We start from the raw sequence: 23,429 nt of genomic DNA, 5'->3' as shown, positions 1-23,429 counted from the left end.
CTATGGGAGAGCCGTTTGGCAATCTTCAGCTCTTCCATAGAGCTATATAGAGGGGTTGTGACACGCCACTGTGAAGGGCTTAAACAGGAAATTGTGGGGGGCCCCAGCGCTCAGACCCCCCCACGATCAAAAACTTATCCCCTATCCTTCCGATAGAGGATATGTTTTTTTCCATGATGCTTGTCCTTTAACCCCTTAAGGACCCAGCCCAAATATACCTTAATGACCCAGCCATTTTTTGAACATCTGACCACTGTCACTTTAAACATTAATAACTCTGGGATGCTTTTACCTTTCATTCTGATTCCGAGATTGTTTTTTTCGTGACATATTCTACTTTATGTTAGTGGTAAAATTTTGTCGATACTTGCATCATTTCTTGGTGAAAAATTCCAAAATTTGATGAAAAAATTGAAAATTTTGCATTTTTTTAACTTTGAAGCTCTCTGCTTGTAAGGAAAATGGATATTCCAAATAAATTATACATTGATTCACATATAATATATGTCTACTTTATGTTTGCATCATAAAATTGACGTGTTTTTACTTTTGGAAGACATCAGAGGGCTTCAAAGTTCCGCAGCAATTTTCCAATTTTTCACAAAATTTTCAAAATCGGAATTTTTCAGGGACCAGTTCAGTTTTTAAGTGGATTTGAAGGGCCTTCATATTAGAAATACCACACAAATGACCCCATTATAAAAACTGCACCCCTCAAAGTATTCAAAATGACATTCAGTAAGTGTGTTAACCCTTTAGGTGTTTCACAGGAATAGCAGCAAAGTGAAGGAGAAAATTCAAAATCTTCATTTTTTACACTCGCATGTTCTTGTAGACCCAGTTTTTGAATTTTTACAAGGGGTAATAGATGAAAAATCCCCCCAAAATTTGTAACCCAATTTCTCTCGAGTAAGGAAATAGCTCATATGTGTATGTCAAGTGTTCGGCGGGTGCACTAGAGGGCTCAGAAGGGAAGGAGCGACAATAGGATTTTGGAGAGGGAATTTTGCTGAAATGGTTTTTGGGGGGCATGTCACATTTAGGAAGCCCCTATGGTGCCAGAACATCAGAAAACCCCAACATGGCATACCATTTTGGAAACTAGACCCCTCAAGGCACGTAACAAGGGGTCCAGTGAGCCTTAACACCACACAGGTGTTTGACGACTTTTCGTTAAAGTCGGATGTGTAAATGAAAAAAAAACATTTTTCACTAAAGTGCAGTTTTTCCCCCAAATTTACCATTTTTACAAAGGGTAATGGGAGAAAATGCCCCCCCCCCAAATTTGTAACCCCATCTCTTCTGAGTATGGAAATACCCCATGTTAGGATGTAAAATGCTTTGCGGGCAAACTACAATGCTCAGAAGAGAAGGAGTCACATTTGGCTATTTGAAAGCAACTTTTGCTGAAATGGTTTTTTGGGGGCATGTTGCATTTAGGAAGCCCCTGTGGTGCCAGAACAGCAAAAAATACCCACATGGCATACTATTTTGGAAACTACACCCCTCAAGGAACGTAACAAGGGGTCCGCTGAGCCTTAACACCCCACAGGTGTTTGACGACTTTTCGTTAAAGTTGGATGTGTAAATGAAACATTTTTTTTTTTTACTAAAATGCAGTTTTTCCCCAACATTTTACATTTTTACAAGGGGTAATAGGAGAAAATGACCCCCAAAATGTGTAACCCCATTTCTTCTGAGTATGGAAATACCCCATGTTAGGACGTAAAATGCTCTGCTGGCGAACTACAATGCTCAGAAGAGGAGGAGCGCCATTGAGCTTTTGGAAAGAGAATTCGTTTGCAATGGTAGTCAGGGGCCATGTGCGTTTACAAAGCCCCCCGTGGTGCCAGAACAGTGGAACCCCCCACATGTGACCCCATTTTGGAAACTACACCCCTCACAGAATTTAATAAGGGGTGCAGTGAGTATTTACACCCCACAGATCTTTGGAACAGTGGGCTGTGCAAATGAAAAATAAAATATTTCATTTTTACGGACCACTGTTCCAAAAATCTGTCAGACATCTGTGGGGCGTAAATTCTCAATGTACCCCTTATTACATTACGTGATGGGTGTAGTTTCCAAAATGGGGTCACATGTGTCGGGGGTCCATTGTTCTGGCACTATGGGGGCTTTGTAAACACATGTGGCCTTCAATTCCGGACAAATTTTCTCTACAAAATCCCAATGGCGCTCCTTCTCTTCTGAGCATTGTAGTTCGCCCGCAGAGCACTTTAAATTTACATATGGGGTATGTTCTTACTCAGAAGAGATGGGTTTACAAATTTGGGGGGGCTTTTTTCCTATTTCCCGATGTGAAAATGAAAAATTTAGGGTAACACCAGCATTTTAGTGAAAAAATATAATTTTTTTCATTTTCCCATCCAACTTTAATGAAAATTCGTCAAACACCTGTTGGGTGTTCAGGCTCACTATACCCCTTGTCACGTTCGGTGAGGGGTGTAGTTTCCAAAATGGGGTCACATGTGGGTATTTTTTTTTTTTTGCGTTTGTCAGAACCGCTGTAAAATCAGCCACCCCTGTGCAAATCACCAATTTAGGCCTCAAATGTACATGGTGCACTCTCACTCCTGAGCCTTGTTGTGTGCCCGCAGAGCATTTTACGCCCACATCTGGGGTATTTCTGTACTCAGGAGAAATTGCGTTACAAATTTTGGGGGTCTTTTTTTCCTTTTACCGCTTGTGGAAATAAAAAGTATGGGGCAACACCAGCATGTTAGTGTAAAAAAATAAAAAAAATTTACACTAACAGGCTGGTGTAGCCCCCAACTTTTCCTTTTCACAAGTGGTAAAAGGAAAAAAAGCCCCGCAAAATTTGTAGTGTAATTTCTCCCGAGTACGGAGATACCCCATATGTGTCCCTAAACTGTTGCCTTGAAATACGACAGGGCTCCGAAGTAAGAGAGCACCATGCGCATTTGAGGACTAAATTAGGGATTGCATAGGGGTGGACATAGGGGTATTCTACGCCAGTGATTCCCAAACAGGGTGCCTCCAGCTGTTGCTAAACTCCCAGCATGCCTGGACAGTCAGTGGCTGTCCAGAAATGCTGGGAGTTGTTGTTTTGCAACAGCTGGAGGCTCCGTTTTGGAAACCCTGCCATACAAGACGTTTTAAATTGTTTATTGGGGGGGGGGCAGTGTAAGGGGTGTAAATGTAGTGTTTTACCCTTTATTAGGTGTTAGTGTAGTGTAGTGTTTTTAGGGTACATTCACACTGGCAGGTTACAGTGAATTTCCCGCTAGGAGTTTGCACTGCGGCAAAGAATTTGCCGCAGCCCAAACTTGAAGCAGGAAATTTACTGTAAACCCGCCTATGTGAATGTACCCTGTACGTTCACATGGGGGGGGCAAACCTCCAGCTGTTTCAAAACTACAACTCCCAGCATGTACTGACAGACCGTGCATGCTGGGAGTTGTAGTTTTGCAACAGCTGGAGGCACACTGGTTGGAAAACCTTCAGTTAGGTTCTGTTACCTAACTCAATATTTTCCAACCAGTGTGCCTCCAGCTGTTGCAAAACTACAACTCCCAGCATGTACTAATCACCGAAGGGCATGCTGGGAGATGTAGTTATGCAATAGCTGGAGGTACCCAACTACAACTCCCAGCATGCCGAGACAGCTGTTTGCTTTCTGGGCATGCTGGGAATTGCAGTTTTGCAACATCTGGAGAGCTACAGTTTTTAGACCACTGCACAGTGATCTCCAAACTGTGGACCTCCAGATGTTGCAAAACTACAACTCCCAGCATGTCCAGACAACAAACAGCTATGTGGGCATGCTAGGAGTTGTAGTTTTGCAACATCTGGAGGGATATAGTTTAGAGACCACTGTATAGTGGTCTCAAACTGCAGCCCTCCAGCTGTTGCAAAACTACATATTCCAGCATGCCCAAACAGCTGTCTGGGCATGCTGGGAGTTGTAGTTTTGCAACATCTGGAGGGCTACAGTTAGAGACCACGGTCTCAGACTGTAGCCCTCCAGATCTACTTACCGGCTTCCGTAGGATCCCGGCAGCCGTCCTCTTCAGACGCACGTGACGCCGCCCGCCGAGCAACGTCGCCGCAGCCTCCGGACGGGTAAGTGGACGTCGGTGCCCGGTCCCCTTCGGTTCCCCGTTCTGCCCCGCCTATTGTGGGAGGGCAGGACGGGGAAAACGAAAGTTAACCCCCCCGCCCCCGGTCTGCTAGCAGACCAATAGCAGGGATAGGAGGGGTGGCAACCCTGCCACCTCACTCCTATGCCTACAGGGGGATCGTGGGTGTCTTAGACAACCGCGATCCCCCTTCTATTCCGGGTCACCGGGTCACAAAAGACCCGTATGACCCGGAATCGGCGCAAATCGCAAGTGTGAATTCACTTGCGATTTGCGCCGATCGCCGACGGGGGGGGGGTGGGGGGGTCCCCCCTGGGCATTTGCACGGGGTGCCTGCTGATTCATATCAGCAGTCACCCCGGCCCGGTCCCCGCCCGGCGCGCGGCGGGGACCGAAATTCCCACGGGCGTATGGATACGCCCTGGGTCCTTAAGTACCAGGACGTCAAGGCGTATCCATACGCCCTAGGTCCTTAAGTGGTTAAGGGAGGAGGGTAGGCCGTAAATAGCAACTCAAAAGAGGTAAGATCTCTAGTCACATTCAGAGCACCTTTATGCTTAATGAAAAAAAATTTCAGCTGAGCTTATTCTAAAGTATGAAGCGAGGTCATTTGGGATAACATAGGAATAGAATCTAAAGGCTGGAGCGACGAGCCGTCTAAAACGTGTCGGAAAGTAAAGGGTGAAAAGGGTGAAAATGTGGTGAATTCAGATCTGGCGGGAAAGGACTATTACCCGTGATGGGAGTGAGTGGGCCCTTAGTAGAGGAAAAGTTGGTTTTTCGGTAAAAATTACTTACACACCTCCCGAAGTGTACGAAGAAACAGTGGGAAATCCACTGGAGTCTGCCGTAAAGCTTGTGGAGTAAGACAAGGAAAGGCCGTAAGAGGAAGCTGGGCTGCATGAGTTTTTAGGGCAATCCAGCGTCTAGTCGCAAAGTGATGAAAACCGTCTATCACTCTAGTTAATACCAAAGCTATATAATAGGAGGGGCTTTCTGGGAGACCTACTCCACCTAACAGTTTGCTTCTGTATAATAACCGTCTCACTATGCGAGGCCCACAAAAACCTAGAGAAAACCGAATTAATCTTTTGGAAATAGGTTTTGGGTAAGAAAACCAGGATAGTATGAACGCATTAATTTTTATTACATTAATTCTTCATATCCAAGAGAGGTTTACTCTGCCACCTGTCCAGGTCCTCAGTTATGATAACTAAAAGAAGGGAGAAGTTAAAGGAAAACATGACCGCAAGAGTGGATGGAACTCGCACACACAAATATTTAAAGGGGTACTCCGCCCCTAGACATCTTATCTCCTACCCAAAGATGTCTGATCATGGGGTCCCGCCACTAGGGAGCCCGCGATCTGGGCTGCGGCATCTCAGACATTTGGTTCACGTAGCGAACTTCACTCCATGCCAGATGACTGGCAATGCGGGGCGGAGGCTCGTGACATCACGGCCGCACCCCCCTCGTGACATCCCGGCCATGCCCCCTCTATTCAAAACAAAGTAGAGGGTGTAATCAGCACCTGGGTGTGATGTAGTGGACTTGAGTCTCCACGGTTTCTCAGTGCAGTGCCCCCTCAATGCAAGTCAATGGGAGGGGGCGTGATGGCCATCACTCCCCCTCCCATAGACTTACATTGAGGGGGTGCGGCCGTGAAGTCACAAGTGGGGCACGGCTGTGAAGTCACGAGCCACCCGTGCTTCACCTGACGATTTTGGGGTCCCCAGCACTGGGACCCCGTGATCAGACTTCTAATCCCCTATTCTTTGGATAGGGGATAAGATTTCTAGGGGCGGAGTACCAAGGAAAATTACTCCTCAACAGGTCTACCGTGGTCTGGGGCAAATTAACATTCATAGCAATACTCTTATTCAATTCATTGTATATATCATCTGCTCAGCTCCTCCTACTCTATGACATGTTACCTGCAGATTGTACAGTATTGTATATATCATCTGCTCAGCTCCTCCTGCTCTATAACATGTTACCTGCAGATTGTATGTATTGTATATATAATCTGCTCAACTCCTCCGGCTCTATAACATGATACCAGCAGATTGTACTGTATTGTATATATAATCTGCTCAGCTCCTCCTGCTCTATAACAAGTTACCTGCAGATTGTACTGTATTGTATATATCATCTGCTCAGCTCCTCCTGCTCTATAACATGTTACCTGCAGATTGTATGTATTGTATATATAATCTGCTCAACTCCTCCGGCTCTGTAACATGATACCGGCAGATTGTACTGTATTGTATATATAATCTGCTCAGCTCCTCCTGCTCTATAACAAGTTACCTGCAGATTGTACTGTATTGTATATATCATCTGCTCAGCTCCTCCTGCTCTATAACATGTTACCTGCAGATTGTACTGTATTGTATATATAATCTGCTCAACTTCTCCTGCTCTATAACATGATACCGGCAGATTGTACTGTATTGTATATATCACCTGCTCAGCTCCTCCTGCTCTATAACAAGTTACCTGCAGATTGTACTGTATTGTATATATCATCTGCTCAGCTCTTCCTCCTCTATAATATGATACCTGCAGGTTTTACTGTATTGTATATATCATCTGCTCAGCTTCTCCTGCTCTATAACATGATACCTGCAGATTGTACTGTATTGTATATATCATCTGCTCAGCTCTTCCTCCTCTATAACATGATAACTGCAGATTATACTGTATTGTATATATCATCTGATCAGCTCCTCCTGCTCTATAACATGATACCTGCAGATTGTACTGTATTGTATATATCATCTGCTCAGCTCCTTCTGCTCTATAACATGATGTCTGCAGAGTGTATTGTTTTGTACATATATATCATCTGCTCAGCTCCTCCTGCTCTATAACATGTTACCTGCAGATTGTACTTTATTGTTTATATCACCAGCTCAGCTCCTCCTGCTCTATAACATGTTACCTGCAGATTCTACTGTATTGTTTCTATCACCAGCTCAGCTCCTTCTGCTCTACAACATGCTACTTGCAGTTCTGTTCACATGTGGCAGCATCATTATGGTATTTTACCATAATAGTTTTTTTTTTTTTTGGAAACCTGTTATAGATGTTATTGAGGATGCAAGACATAAATGTACACTCTTGTATTGTGCTATTATTTTACACAATATACAGCGCACGGGATGTGAATCCCTCCCCCTAAATAAGGCTGAGCTTTGCCACCAGCTATACAGCCATGGGTAATGCTCATGTTGGACAGGAGGTAAACATTGCATACCTCCTGCCCAGAAAGAAAAGAGTTTAGTAGCCATGCTGTGCATCACTACTTAAAGTGTACCTGTTGCTAACAAAAACCTTTTATAATATATATATATATATATATATATATATATATATATATATATACATATACACAGAGGACAAGCAGGGCTCTGTACACTGAAGACAAGCTGGGCTCTGTACACTGAGGACAAGCAGGGCTCTGTACACTGAGGAAAAGCAGGGCTTTGTATACTGAGGACAAGCAGGGCTCTATACACTGAGGACAAGCAGGGCTCTGTACACTGAGAACAAGCAGGGCTCTGTACACTGAGGACAAGCAGGGCTCTGTACACTCAGGAAAAGAAGGGCTCTGTACACTCAGGACAAGCAGGGCTCTGTACACTCTGGACAAACAGGGCTCTGTACACTGAGGACAAGCAGGGCTCTGTACACTGAGGACAAGCAGGGCTCTGTACACTGAATACAAGCATGGCTCTGTACACTGAGGACAAGCAGGGCTCTGTGCACTGAGGACAAGCAGGGCTCTGTGCACTGAGGACAAGCAGGGCTCTGTACACTGAGGACAAGCAGGGCTCTGTACACTGAGGACAAGAAGGGCTCTGTACACTGAGGACAAGAAGGGCTCTGTACACTGAGGACAAGCAGGGCTCTGTACACTGAGGACAAGCGGGGCTCTGTACACTGACAACAAACAGGGTTCTGTACACTGAGGACAAACAGGGTTCTGTACACTGAGGACAAGCAGGGCTCTGTACATTGAGGACAAGAAGGGCTCTGTACATTGAGGACAAGCAGGGCCCTGTACATTGAGGACAAGCAGGGCTCTGTACACTGAGGACAAGCAGGGCTCTGTACACTGACAACAAACAGGGTTCTGTACACTGAGGACAAGCAGGGTTCTGTACACTGAGGACAAGCAGGGCTCTGTACACTGAGGACAAGCAGGGCTCTGTACACTGAGGACAAGCAGGGCTCTGTACACTGAGGACAAGCAGGGCTCTGTACACTGAGGACAAGCAGGGCTCTGTTCACTGAGGGCAAGCAGGGCTCTGTACACTGAGGACAAGCAGGGCTCTGTACACTGAGGACAAGCAGGGCTCTGTACACTGAGGACAAGCAGGGCTCTGTACACTGACAACAAGCAGGGTTCTGTACACTGAGGACAAGCAGGGCTATGTGCAATGAGGACAAGCAGGGCTCTGTACACTGAGGACAAGCAGGGCTATGTGCAATGAGGACAAGCAGGACTCTGTACAATGAGGACAAGAAGGGTTCTGTACACTGAGGACAAGCAGGGCTCTGTACACTGAGGACAAGCAGGGCTATGTGCAATGAGGACAAGCAGAGTTCTGTACACTGAGGACAAGAAGGGTTCTGTACACTGAGGACAAGCAGGGCTATGTGCAATGAGGACAAGCAGGGTTCTGTACACTGAGGACAAGCAGGGCCCTGTACACTGAGGACAAATAGGGCTCTGTATAAGATCACTAAGATGTTTTTGGAGCCTGAATTGTTTATAGGAAGATGTTGTGTTCTCTGATATTATAATAAGTTGTTTATTTCTATAGGAGGAAGAAGTGGTGATGGAGAAACATTCTGTACAGCACAGCGAGGATCCATCATTGTAGAGGAGAAGGGATCAGTGACTATTCCATGTAACTTCACCTATCCAGAGGAGTACAGATCTGGAGACGTGAGAGTGTTCTGGAGAAGAGGGCTGGAACGTTGTGGGAACGGAGAATTCATATATAACCAGACAAAAGGCACCATACATACAAACTATACAGGAAGAATCTCATCGGAGGAGAAAAATAAGGAAAAGGGAACCACAGCCATAACAATCCGGAATCTAAGGAGGACGGATGGTCCCATGTTCTGCTGTAGAATAGAAATATATAAAGGGTCTAAATACATAGATGGCTGGCACAACCGTCCCGGAACACAAATACTGTTCAAAGGTAAAATACTGACTAATGTTATTCTATATAGATCACTGTGTCACCCTATAGGAGGAGGAGACTCATAGCTCCTTCTATATATATCACCCTGCAGGAGGAGGAGACTCATAGCTCCTTCTATATATATATCACCCTGCAGGAGGAGGAGACTCATATCTATATCACCCTGCAGGAGGAGGAGACTCATAGCTCCTTCTATATATATCACCCTGCAGGAGGAGGAGACTCAAAGCTCCTTCTATATATATCACCCTGCAGGAGGAGGAGACTCATAGCTCCTTCTATATATATCACCCTGCAGGAGGAGGAGACTCATAGCTCCTTCTATATATATCACCCTGCAGGAAGAGGAGACTCATAGCTCCTTCTATATATATCACCCTGCAGGAGGAGGAGACTCATAGCTCCTTCTATATATATCACCCTGCAGGAGGAGGAGACTCATAGTGCCTTCTATATATATCACCCTGCAGGAGGAGGAGACTCATAGCTCCTTCTATATATATCACCCTGCAGGAGGAGGAGACTCATATATCCTTCTATATATATATCACCCTGCAGGGGGAGGAGACTCATAGCTCCTTCTATATATATCACCCTGCAGGAGGAGGAGACTCATAGCTCCTTCTCTATATATCACCCTGCAGGAGGAGGAGACTCATATATCCTTCTATATATATCACCCTGCAGGAGGAGGAGACTCATAGATCCTTCTCTATATATCACCCTGCAGGAGGAGGAGACTCATATATCCTTCTATATATATCACCCTGCAGGAGAAGGAAACTCATAGCGCCTTCTATATGTATCACCCTGCAGGAGGAGGAGACTCATAGCTCCTTCTATATATATATCACCCTGCAGGAGGAGGAGACTCATAGCGCCTTCTATATGTATCACCCGGCAGGAGGAGGAGACTCATATATCCTTCTATATATATCACCCTGCAGGAGGAGGAGACTCATAGCTCCTTCTATATATATCACCAAGCAGGAGGAGGAGTCTCATAGCTCCTTCTATATATATATCACCCTGCAAGAGGAGGAGACTCATAGCTCCTTCTATATATATATCACCCTGCAGGAGGAGGAGACTCATAGCTCCTTCTATATATATATCACCCTGCAGGAGGAGGAGACTCAAAGCTCCTTCTATATATATCACCCTGCAGGAGGAGGAGACTCATTTACCCTTCTATATGTATCACCCTGCAGGAGGAGGAGACTCATAGCCCCTTCTATATGTATCACCCTGCAGGAGGAGGAGACTCATATATCCTTCTATATATATCACCCTGCAGGAGGAGGAGACTCATATATCCTTCTATATGTATCACCCTGCAGGAGGAGGAGACTCATAGCTCCTTCTATATGTATCACCCTGCAGGAGGAGGAGACTCATAGCCCCTTCTATATGTATCACCCTGCAGGAGGAGGAGACTCATAGCTCCTTCTATATATATATATATCACCCTGCAGGAGGAGGATACTCATCGCTCCTTCTATATATATCACCCTGCAGGAGGAGGAGACTCATAGCCCCTTCTATATGTATCACCCTGCAGGAGGAGGAGACTCATAGCTCCTTCTATATACATATCACCCTGCAGGAGGAGGAGACTCGTAGCTCCTTCTATATATATCACCCTGTAGGAGGAGGAGACTTATTGCTCATTCTATATATATATATATCACCCTGCAGGAGGAGGAGACTCATAGCTCCTTCTATATATATCACCCTGCAGGAGGAGGAGACTCATAGCTCCTTTTATATATATATATATCACCCTGCTGGAGGAGGAGACTCATTGCTCCTTTTATATATATATCACCCTGCAGGAGGAGGAGACTCATTGCTCCTTTTATATATATATATCACCCTGCATGTGAAGGGGAGAATTACAGGTTTGTAGCTATTACCACCTTAGCCTCCATATTAAGCAAAGAGCACAAATCCATTTCAGATATCACATTTGTCCATGGATGGTAAGTATAATTTTCTTGTACACACCTCCCATGTTCTCTGCATCACCTCTATTATTGTTCTAGAATGTGGGGCAAACAAAAAAATCTTGATGCATTAGCTCCTGTTCTCCTCCAGGAGGTCCTCTGTGCTTTATTCTTTACAGATAAGCAGCTTGCTGTCAGACCATCCCACTTAGCCAATCACTGACCACAGCAGTGTTCTGTCTTGACCAGTGATTGGCTGAGCAGGAAGGTCCTGCAACCAGCTGCTTGTCTGTGAAGGAAACACATAGTATTGACCAGGACCGTTCAGATGAGAACAGGAGCTGTTGACCAACAAGGGACTGGGGCAAGGTTAACATTAGTTTTCTTTATATTTGACCCAAACCCCTGTGCCATATTAGAGGGGAATAGACATGAAATGGGGGGAGGGGGGGTGTAGACATTGTCGTGTGGTAATAACTCAGTTATGAATTATGGTCATAAACAATATTAACCCCTTAAGGACAATGGACGTACTCCTACGCCCCCGTTTCCGAGTCCTTAAGGACCGAGGACGTAGGAGTACGTCCTGTCCTTTCCCGGCCCCCTGCCGCTAGCCAGAGGGGAGCCGGAGCCCAATGCCTGCTGAAATCGTTCAGCAGGCATCGCGGCATATCGCCCAGGGGGGTCATTATGCCCCCCCATGTCGGCGATGGCCGCAGATCGCTGGACAATTCAGTCCAGCGATCTGCGGCGATTCCGGGTCAATCGGGTCTCCAGTGACCCGGTGACCCGGAATTACTGGCTGATCGGGGCCGTCAGAGACGGCCCCAAACAGCCAGAGCCTGCAGGGGTGAGGTGGCACTGGTGCCACCTCACGATCGCCCTGATTCGTCGGCCGGAATACCGGAATACCAATCAGGGCGCGGCGGCGGCGGGACTGACCTGTGCGGCGATCAGCAGGAGGTGAGTGACAGCCTCCTGCTGTTGCTTAGCAACAGCTCCCAGCATGCAAAAAGGGCATGCTGGGAGCTGTAGTTATGCAACAGGAGGAGGCAGACCACCACAACTCCCAGCATGCACTTATGGGCATGCTGGGACTTATGGTTTTGCAACAGCTGGAGGTACATTCTTTCTATGGAAAAGTGTACCTTCAGCTGTTGTGTAACTACAACTCCCAGCTTGCACAAACAGCTTAAGTGCATGCTGGGAGTTGTAGTGGTGCATCTGCTGGTTGCATAACTACAACTCCCAGCATGCCCGTTGGCTGTCGGTGACTGCTGAGAGTTGTAGTTTTGCAACAGCTGAAGGCACACTGAGTTAAGTAGCAAACCAGTGTGTCTCCAGCTGTTGCATAACTACAATCCCCAGCATCCCCAGCCAAAGTAGTATGCCTCCCGCTGTTGCATAACTACAACACCCAGCATGCCCTTCCGCTGTCCGTACATGCTGGGGGTTGTAGCTTTTGCAACAGCTGAAGGCACACTGGTTGCAAAACACTGAGTTTGTTGCCAAACTCGGTGTTTCACAACCTGTGTGTCTCCAGCTGTTGCAAAACTACAACTCCCAGCATGCACTGATAGACCTCTACATGCTGGGAGTTGTAGTTTTGCAACAGCTGGATGTTCCCCCCCCCCAATGTGAATGTACAGGGTACACTCACATGGGCGGAGGATTACAGTAAGTATCCGGCTGCAAGTTTGAGCTGCAGCAAATTTTCTGCTGCAGCTCAAGCTGCCAGCGAGAAACTACTGTGAACCCCCCACCCATGCGACTGTACCCTAAAAACACTACACTACACTAACACAAAATAAAATAAAAAGTAAAAAAACACTGCATATACACATACCCCTACAATAAAAATGAAAAACGTCTGGTACGCCACCGTTTCCAAAACGGAGCCTCCAGCTGTTGCAAAACTACAACTCCCAGCATGCACTGATAGACCGTACATGCTGGGAGTTGTAGTTTTGCAACAGCTGGATGTTCCCCCCCCCCCCCCAATGTGAACGTACAGGGTACACTCACATGGGCGGAGGATTACAGTAAGTATCCGGCTGCAAGTTTGAGCTGAGGCAAATTTTCTGCCGCTGCTCAAACTGCCAGCGAGAAACTACTGTGAACCCCCCGCCCGTACGACTGTACGCTAAAAACACTACACTAACACAAAATAAAATAAAAAGTAAAAAACACTACATATACACATACCCCTACACAGCCCCCCTCCCCTCCCCAATAAAAATGAAAAACGTCTGGTACGCCACTGTTTCCAAAACGGAGCCTCCAGCTGTTGCAAAACAACTACTCCCAGTATTACCAGACAGCCACTGACTGTCCAGGCATGCTGGGACTTTTACAACAGCTGGAGGCACCCTATTTGGGAATCACTGGCGTAGAATAACCCTATGTCCACCCCTATGCAATCCCTAATTTAGGCCTCAAATGCGCATGGCGCTCTCACTTTGGAGCCCTGTCGTATTTCAAGGCAACAGTTTAGGGTCACATATGGGGTATCGCCGTACTCGGGAGAAATTGTGTTACAAATTATGGGGGGTATTTTCTGCTATTACCCTTTTTAAAAATCTAAAATTTTTGGGAAACCAACATTTTAGGTAAAAATTATTATTTTTTTTTTACATATGCAAAAGTTGTGAATCACCTGTGGGGTATTAAGGTTCACATTACCCCTTGTTACGTTCCCCGAGGGGTCTAGTTTCCAAAATGATATGCCATGTGTTTTTTTTTTGCTGTCCTGGCACCATAGGGGCTTCCTAAAGGTGACATGCCCCCAGAGCAAAATTCGCTTTCAAAAAGCCAAATGTGACTCCTTCTCTTCTGAGACCTGTAGTGCGCCAGCAGAGCACTTCTCACCCCCATATGGGGTGTTTTCTGAATCGGGAGAAATTGGGCTTCAAATTTTGGGGGGTATTTTCTGCTATTACCCTTTTTAAAAATGTAAAAATTTTGGGAAACCAAGCATTTTAGGTAAAAAACATTTTTTTTTTAACATATGCAAAAGTCGTGAAACACCTGTAGGGTATTAAGGTTCACTTTACCCCTTTTTACGTTCCCCGAGGGGTCTGGTTTCCAAAATGGTATGCCATGTGGTTTTTTTTTTGCGGTTCTGGCACCATAGGGGCTTCCTAAATGCGGCATGCCCCCAGAGCAAAATTTGCTTTCAAAAAGCCAAATGTGACTCCTTCTCTTCTGAGACCTGTAGTGCGCCAGCAGAGCACTTTTCACCCCCATATGGGGTGTTTTCGGAATCGGGAGAAATTGGGCTTCAAATTTTGGGGGGTATTTTCTGCTATTATCCTTTTTAAAAATGTAACATTTTTGGGAAACCAAGCATTTTAGGTAAAACATTTTTTTTTTTTTTTTTACATATGCAAAAGTCGTGAATCACCTGTGGGGTATTAAGGTTCACTTTACCCCTTGTTACGTTCCCTGAGGGGTCTAGTTTCCAAAATGGTATGCCATGTGGTTTTTTTTGCTGTCCTGGCACCATAGGGGCTTCCTAAATGCGGCATGCCCCCCAAAAACCATTTGTCGCTCCTTCCCTTCTGAGCCCTCTACTGCGCCCACCGAAAAATTAACATAGACATATGAGGTATGTGCTTACTCGAGAGAAATTGGGTTTCAAATACAAGTAAAAATTTTCTCCTTTTTACCCCTTGCAAAAATTGAAAAATTGGGTCTACAAGAACATGCGAGTGTAAAAAATGAAGATTGTGAATTTTCTCCTTCACTTTTCTGCTATTCCTGTGAAACACCTAAAGGGTTAATACACTTATTGAATGTCATTTTGAATACTTTGGGGGGTGTAGTTTTTATAATGGGGTCATTTATGGGGTATTTCTAATATGAAGACCCTTCAAATCCACTTCAAACCTGAACTGGTCCATGAAAAATAGCGAGTTTGAAAATTTTGTGAAAAATTTCCAAATTGATGCTGAACTTTGAAGCCCTCTGGTGTCTTCCAAAAGTAAAAACTCATAAATTTTATGATGCAAACATAAAGTAGACATATTGTATATGTGAACCCAAAAATGTTTTATTTTGAATATCCATTTTCCTTACAAGCAGAGAGCTTCAAAGTTAGAAAAATGCTAAATTTTCATTTTTTTCATCAAATTTTGGGATTTTTCCCCAAGAAAGGATGCAAGTTACCATAAAATTTTACCACTAAGTTAAAGTAGAATATGTCACGAAAAAACAATCTCGGAATCAGAATGATAACTAAAAGCATTCCAGAGTTATGAATGTTTAAAGTGACAGTGGTCAGAATTGCAAAAAACGCTCCGGTCCTTAAGGTATAAAATGGCCTGGTCCTTAAGGGGTTAATGATGGGAAAAAACTTGCGAAAATTATCAAAAAATACCAAAATTATGACCTGGGGAATTGTAGACAAATCTAATCAATACAATTCACATCTGAGTCTGACTATTTCCTCAGATATTAAGTTCTTTTTGATGAAAAGACATTGACGCTAAGGATGTAGTATTGCAAAAAAAATAACAATAAACAAAAGGTATTACAAAAGTATGCAGATTTATTGGTTATAAGGTTATAAACATAAATGAGTAAAAAAAACACAATGCAATATGCAAGAATATCAATTAGATATAATTATCAAGATATTAGTAATAAAGCATCACAAGCTTATTAGTTGACTGCATATAGTAGAACAATGGGGGGAAAAAGTGGGGGGAAAAAGTCGGTGCATCTTATATGGCGAATACACCCCTATCGCGGCGGTCCCTGCGGCCATCAACGGCCGGGACCCGTGGCTAATACAGGACATCACCGATCGCGGTGATGCCCTGTATTTACCCTTCAGACGCGGCGATCAAAGCTGACTGCCGCATCTGAAGCGAAAGTGACACTAACCCGGCTGTTCAATCGGGCTGTTCGGGACCGCCGCGATATCACCGCGGCGGTCCCGAACAGCCCGACTGAATAGCCGGGTTAGTGCTTACAGGACTACGGGAGGGACCTTACCTGCCTCCTCGATGTCTTCTCCGTTCAGGGATCCCCTGTATGGCCGGCGCTCTCCTTCCTCGTCATCACGTCGGCGTGCGTAACGACGTGATGGCGGCGACGGAGAGCGAGGATACCCGGCCGGCAGCAGAGACGTTCCGGAGCGACGGGGACACGGCGACAGCGATGGAGCGACATCCAGGGCAGCGGTGACGGGTCCGGAGCGGTGGGGACACGTGAGTATTACCTCCTATGCAGTGGTCTTCAATCTGCGGACTTCCAGATGTTGCAAAACTACAACTCCCAGCATGCCCGGACAGCCAACGGCTGTCCGGGCATGCTGGGAGTTGTAGTTTTGCAACATCTGGAGGTCCGCAGGTTGAAGACCACTATTGGGTTCAAAATCTTTATTTTTTTAGATTTTGCCCCTAAAAATTGGGTGCGTCTTATACGCCGGTGCGTCCTATATGACGAAAAATGCTGCTAGGTTAGGATATCATATAGGAAAAAGGTTACATACCACAGTGTCCAGAGGAAACCTTATGATATCAAGATGGGCAATATCTAATCATAGACATCAACATGGAATACTAAATACACTCCGCCCCCTTCTAACCAGCTACAAATCACATGACTCTAAGAATGGGCAAATCCATCTAAGGATACAAACATGGAAGAAATTTGATATACTTCTGCCCAATTCTGGACTATTTCCTACATATTACGAATCAAATCTGATTATTTCCGAATTCGTTACAAATTTCAGAAAATATTCGATTAGCACCAATGCGAATATCGCTGCGATTCAATCACGTGAATCGCTTCATTAAACTCCATTTAGTGCGGTCCAGGCTCCAGGGCATCTAAAATGGTGGATCCACATGTGGGGACATGGGGCAACACTGCAGAGAGATAGATAGGGACAGACAGCCCTGTGTGTTACACAGAAAAGCTTTTTTGCAGCAGCGATTTACCTCCTAGTCAAGTCAGCGTTCTGTTGGACAGAGAGCAGTTTGTTTGTCACAGAAAAGCATTTTTACTGCAGCAATCCACCTCCCAGTCACTGTCTACAGCATTCTATTATAGAGAGGATCAGAGAGCAGTGTGTTGTAAAGAAGAAAAGCAGCGATTCAGCTCAATCAATAATAGGGAAGGGATTGAGATTGAGAGAGCAATTTTGGGTGTAGTACACAGCGACTGTGTGCTGCAGCACTGGTGTCTACTGCTGGTGTTGTGCACACAAACTTTTTTTAACTCCTTAAGGACTCAGGGTGTACCTGTACGTCCTGAGTCCGCTCCCGTGCTATAATGCGGCGCCGCAGCACTAACCCGGTGCCGCTCGCTATTAACCCTGTAGACGTGGCGTTCAAAGTTGAACACTGTGTCTAAAGTGAAAGTAAAATTTTGCCGGTTAGCTCAGGGGATCTCCACGGCGAAATTGCGGCATCCCGAACAGCTCTAGGACCCTTACCTTGCCTCCTGTTGTCCGATCGCCGAAAGACTGCTCACTGCCTGAGATCCAGGCATGAGCAGTCAAGCGGCAGAATCATTGATCAGTATAAGAGATCAGTGTGTGCAGTGTTATATTCTCCTATAACATTGAAAAAAAAAGTTAATAAGAATCATTTAACCCCTTCCCTAATAAAAGTTTGAATCATCCCCCTTTTCCCATTTAAAAAAAAAAACTGTGTAAATAAAAATGAACATATGTGGTATCGCCACGTGTGGAAATGTCCGAAATATAAAAATATATTGTTAATTAAACCGCACGGTCAATGGCGCACGGGCAAACAAATTCCAAAGTCCAAAAAAGCATATTTTTGGTCACTTTTCATATCATGAAAAAATAAATAAAAAGCGATCAAAAAGTCCGATCAATACAAAAGTGGTACCACTAAAAACTTCAGTTCACGGCACAAAAAAATGAGCCATCAAACTGCCCCTTACGTGGAAAAATAAAAAGTTATAGGGGTCAGAAGATGACAATTTTAAACGTATACATTTTCCAGCATGTAGTTATGATTTTTTTCAGAAGTGCGACAAAATCAAACCTATATAAGTAGGGGATCATTTTAATCGTATAGACCTACAGAATAAAGAGAAGGTGTCATTTCTTACCGAAAATAAAAGAAAATCTTCAATTTTGTCGCAAATTATTTTTTTTCCATTTCGAAGTAGATTTTTGGGTAAAATGACTGATGTCACATCAAAGTTGAATTGGTGGCACAAAAAATAAGCCATCATATGGATTTTTAGGTGCAAAATTGAAAGGGTTATGATTTTTTAAAGGTAAGGAGGAAAAAACGAAGTCCTTAAGGGGTTAAGCGTACTGTAGCACATTTTTCTGCCCTCATAGGTGCTTACCAAATAGGTACATCTAAGTGTTGTACTATTTTGTACCTGATAGTCTTAAGGGCCTAGATACTGTGAATGGACAGCCAAAAGTACTCACCGGCTGGTGTTGTACACATACTTTTTTAAGCGTACTGTAGCGCATTTTTCTGCACCCATAAGTGCATACCACATACGTACATCTAAGTGTTGTACCATTTTGTTCCTGATAAAGTCTTAGGGGCCTAGTTACTGTAAAGGCCAGGCAAAAGTTCTAGACTAATACTGTTTTAAGCGTAGTTAAACGTATTGTACTCCCCTCATACGCTCTAAGTTTGTCAGGCAGATAAGTGCCAGGATGTGCACAGAGGAGTGGCAGAGGCCTAAATTCATCAGGCGCAGGCAGAGGTCGCAGCAGACTAGGGGCGAGTTACCTTATCTCCCAGTATCAGTTAGCGGTCATGTCTCAACCAGCAACCCATCTGCAGTCATCGATTTGTTAAGACGGCCATCCACTTCATCACAAGTGACATTTGACACCACCAGTCAACAGTCGGTGGGTTCCTCAGACACAACTCTCAGTTGGCATGGCCTGGGAGCAGTCCCTGTCCTCCCATTGCCTCTGTCCTATGCTGTTCCCTCCCCTACAGAAGTATCTCATGCTGTGGGTTCAGCTCCACTATTCAGTGAGGACTATCTAATAGAGGACATTAAGCAGCTACTGCCCAGCAAGAAGTGGAGGAGACATGCGCCGCTTCCCTCACTAGGCGGGCAAGTAGTGATGAGGAGAGTGACGTAGGAGGTGTTGCTGCAAGTGTTCAGGGTCCTGAAGCAGACACTGTTGAGAAACTTGAGGATGACATCAGTGACGTTTACGCCACTCCCTCTTTCAGCCAGCCAAGGCTACACCACCTCAGCCGAAGGGAGCTGTGTGTCATACCCTCCTTCTGTCGCTCCAGATGCTCCTTCTCCTCCCACTCCCATTCCGCCAACCATCCACGCAGCCATGTCCTTGAGCCTGTTGGTGTGTACCAAAATGCACAGCAGCACCGACGTGTGGAGCTGTAACTACAATACATTTCCTTCATGGCCGAGTGGGTAAATGTGGTTCCTGCACAGCCACAACACAAACTTGGACAGGTCACGCTGCTTCCTCCTTCATGCTCTCAGGCCGTTGGTCCTGTGACAGTGTTTTACTCCACCTCCTCATCCTCCACCGTGGACAAGTCCTCCACTGTACGGACAAGTCTCAATGCCCCTCCAGCATACCATGTGTGCAGGGCACGGCAGTGTCACAGTGTTCTTCACATGGTTTGCGTTGGCGAACGGAGTCACACAGGGGAGGAACTGCTAAAAGTCATTCATAAAGAAATCGGAGCATGGCTTACTCCACAAAAACTGGAAATGGGAACCATGGTGATTGAAAACGGGAAGATCATCTTGTCGACTTGGAAGGCTGAGCCATGAGCCCTGCATGGCACACGTGTTCAATCTGGTTGTCAAGCGGTTCCTGAAGTTCCTCCCATTTGCAAGACATCCTAACAATGGGAAGGAAACTTTGCATGCTCTTCAGCCACTTGTAAATCGCAAAGCACACCTTCCTTAAGCTGCAGCGTCAGAACGGTATCCCCCAACATAGTTTGATTTGCGACATTGCCACACGTTGGAATTCCACCCTCCATATGTTGGACTGACTATACAAACAGAGAAAAGCCATCACCGATTTCTTGATTATCCAAGTGGATAGGGGGACTACTTTCCTGTGTAACTTCAATGTCAACCAGTGGCAGCTCATACGTGACACCTGCCGTTTGCTCAGGCCCTTTGAGGAAGCCACATTATTAGTAAATCGCCAGGATTATGGGATGAACAACATCATTCCACTGCTTCATTTCCTACAACACGTGTTGCAACAATGGCTGGTCAGGGCACTGGAGACGTGGTGCTTACATCTCATGGCCACATGAGCCCTGTGGGGGCTGAACTGGAGAAGGAGGGGGAGGGGCACAGTGGAGCACAGTTTCCAAGCAGATTAGACGGCTCACCTCCGCAGCGTCTCCCACACCTCGCCCGGACTAACCGGTAGTGCCTCCGGTCTCAATAGTAGCAGAAGCAAGGAATATCCAGCGCAATGGGATGCAAACAGGAATCTTTATTTCGGACACATGGTCAGCACATAAAACCAATGCGTTTCGGGTCAGACAGGACCCTTAATCATGGCATGCGTTGGTTTTATGTGCTGACCATGTGTCCGAAATAAAGATTCCTGTTTGCATCCCATCGCGCTGGATATTCCTTGATTTTAGTGGAGCTCAGTTTAGGTTTCACGAAATGGGTGGGTTTTTCTAGTCATCTGACAGGAGAGACGGAGCAGCCAGAGGAGCTAGATTGTTATGAGGAAGGCGAGACAGAGGACCCAGACACACTGTGGTAGTATGCAGTGGAGATGGAGGCAGGGAGTCCCTACAAATCACTTGCACAAATGGCACGATGCATGCTTAGTTGCTTGCGTAGTGACCGCCGAATTGTCACCATTCGGCATCGGGATGACTTCTGGTTCTCAACCTTATATGACCTTCTCTTCGGCACAAAATGGGGGCCTTTTTTACACCCACTGAGAGGGAGGACACACTAAACCTACTACAGAGACATCCTACATAGTGTGAGAAGGTGAAAGGCATGGTGGTTGATGGGTGATATGTGTCACCAAGTCTCCTGGTCTTGGTGAAGTAAGAGACGGTATTTATTCTGTGTCTGCGCTGCAATGCAGATTGACACTGTGGCCAATCCGGGATGGCTCTTACTGGCAACGGTCAAGTGTAGGGTGGGGATCATTCACCACAATCCAGACCGCCTTTTGTTGGTCTTAAAGGCAGCCTGCTTCACCAGCTGAGGGGGATTTGCTAGTTGCAGCCCACACTGCCAGAGAGAGCTGAGAGTGGAGTTCTTCCCTGAGAGTTTTGAAATTGGTGAGAAGCCTGCCTGGAGGCCTGGAAAAGACTTGCTTGATGCCACATGGCATGGTCTCAGGTGTGAACAAACACCTAAGGAATACAGGGGGACTTTTGTTACGTTTTTCTTTGAACTGCATCTAAGACTGTTTTAGCTGTTTACCAAGTGTGAATAAAACATGGAACTTTGATATGAAAAGTACTGTTTCCTTGCCTCTGTACTGCAACAGCACCTATCTGCAAGAGCAAGTCATCACAGTAGTCAGTTGGCCAATGCCTATCGGCACCATCGCCCATCCTCTCGCAGGTGTGACTCGGGGGGCCCTCTGCACTCCCCTTCCACTGCCATGGCTGCTGGGGAGGGGTGGGGTGGCAGAAGCAGTACCAGCTCAATGAGCAGCAGCCTGAGTCTACAGTCGCTGATGAGTACCTTTTTTCACCCACCACTCATTACTAGCAGGTAAACCTGGAGCAGGACCTGAACGTTATATGTTCTCATCATGCTGCCACCAACTCCAGGCTGTGCCATTCAGCCACTATATGCTCTCCTCATTCTGCCGCAAACTTCAGGTTTTGCCATTCAGACACTATATGGTCTCCTCATGCTTCCACCGCCTCAAGGCTGTGTTATTCAGCCACTATATGGTCTTCTTATGCTGCTGGGACCTTACCTCAAAATTTTTATGGTAGCACTAGCTACCATGAAACTTTAATTTAAATTTGAAAATTCATCTTTTAATCTTAGCAATTGTGAGGTCCTATGGTCTCCTCATGCTACCGCCAACTCCAGGCTGTGTCATACAGCCACTATATGGTCTCCTCTTGCTGCTGCCAATTCCAGGCTGTGTCATTCTGCCAGATTATGGTGTTCTCGTGCTGCTGCCACATTTAGGCTCTGCCATTGTGCCGCCATGTGACTCCTTGTTAGATTGGATTTTGTGGTCATACAGTATTAATTCAAAGTAAACGCCAGGACATTAAACTTGGGAATGTATTATACCTCTTAAATTCAAGACTGAGGCCCTATGGTCGTCTACGTCATTATCACATAGAATTATCACAAGAATTCAATGAAACTAAGCTTGGAGCGATAACAATAAACCATAACTCATTAAATGAAGCATTCACACTTTCACATTCAGGGGGGCACTGAGAGGTAGGGGCTGGAACAGGCGGTAGGTCGCCTTGCGGAGGACTGCCAGCTCGATGCTCACCAGAATGGGTAATCAAAAAATTTCAATAAATTAAAATTAAATTGAATAAAAATTACATTAAAAATCTGCCACATCCAGACGCTCTGCGGCAGTGATTCTAATAGTGATGCCTGTAATCTGCATGTCATACTGAATAACAGTATTATTTCACTAACGCAGCACACTCCATATGTGTGTTAGGACAAGGCAAAGTGTTCTACACCCCCTATTGAGCCTCTCTGTAGGCCAGAAATAGCTGTTTTTAACCCCTTAAGGACACATGACGTACCGATCTATAACACGGGGCCACGGCGTCATAGCGGGTCGGGCCCAGCCTCTAACAACGGCCGGGACCCGTGGCTAATAGCACGCGGCATTGATCGGGGTGCCGCGCGCTATTAACCCTTTAGTCTAAAGTGAAACCATGCCGGTTAGCTCAGTGGGCTGTTCGGGATAGCAGTGGCGAAATTGCGGCATCCCGATCAGCTTACAGGACAGCAGGAGGGTCCCTACCTGCCTCCTCGCTGTCCGATCGCCGAATGACTGCTCAGTGCCTGAGATTCAGGCATGAGCAGTCAAGCGGCAGAATCATTGATCACTGGTTTCCTATGAGAAACCAGTGATCAATTTTAAAGATCAGTGTGTGCAGTGTTATAGGTCCTTATGGGAGCTATAAACCTGCAAA

At 45.6% G+C, this 23,429-nt stretch overlaps 1 protein-coding gene across 1 annotated transcript in view; it reads left to right on the top strand.

The window, feature by feature from the left end:
- Window positions 1–23,429, top strand: part of LOC130366750 (uncharacterized) — a 50,348-nt gene that overhangs the window by 5,481 nt on the left and 21,438 nt on the right. Inside the window, exon 2 of the mRNA XM_056569078.1 lies at window positions 8,954–9,343. Coding sequence (XP_056425053.1) covers window positions 8,954–9,343 — 390 coding nt within the window. The remainder of the gene's footprint in view (window positions 1–8,953; window positions 9,344–23,429) is intronic.

Source organism: Hyla sarda, chromosome 4 (assembly GCF_029499605.1).
Source record: "Hyla sarda isolate aHylSar1 chromosome 4, aHylSar1.hap1, whole genome shotgun sequence".
Lineage (NCBI taxonomy): Eukaryota > Metazoa > Chordata > Amphibia > Anura > Hylidae > Hyla > Hyla sarda.
This window is presented reverse-complemented; position numbering and strand designations above follow the sequence as displayed.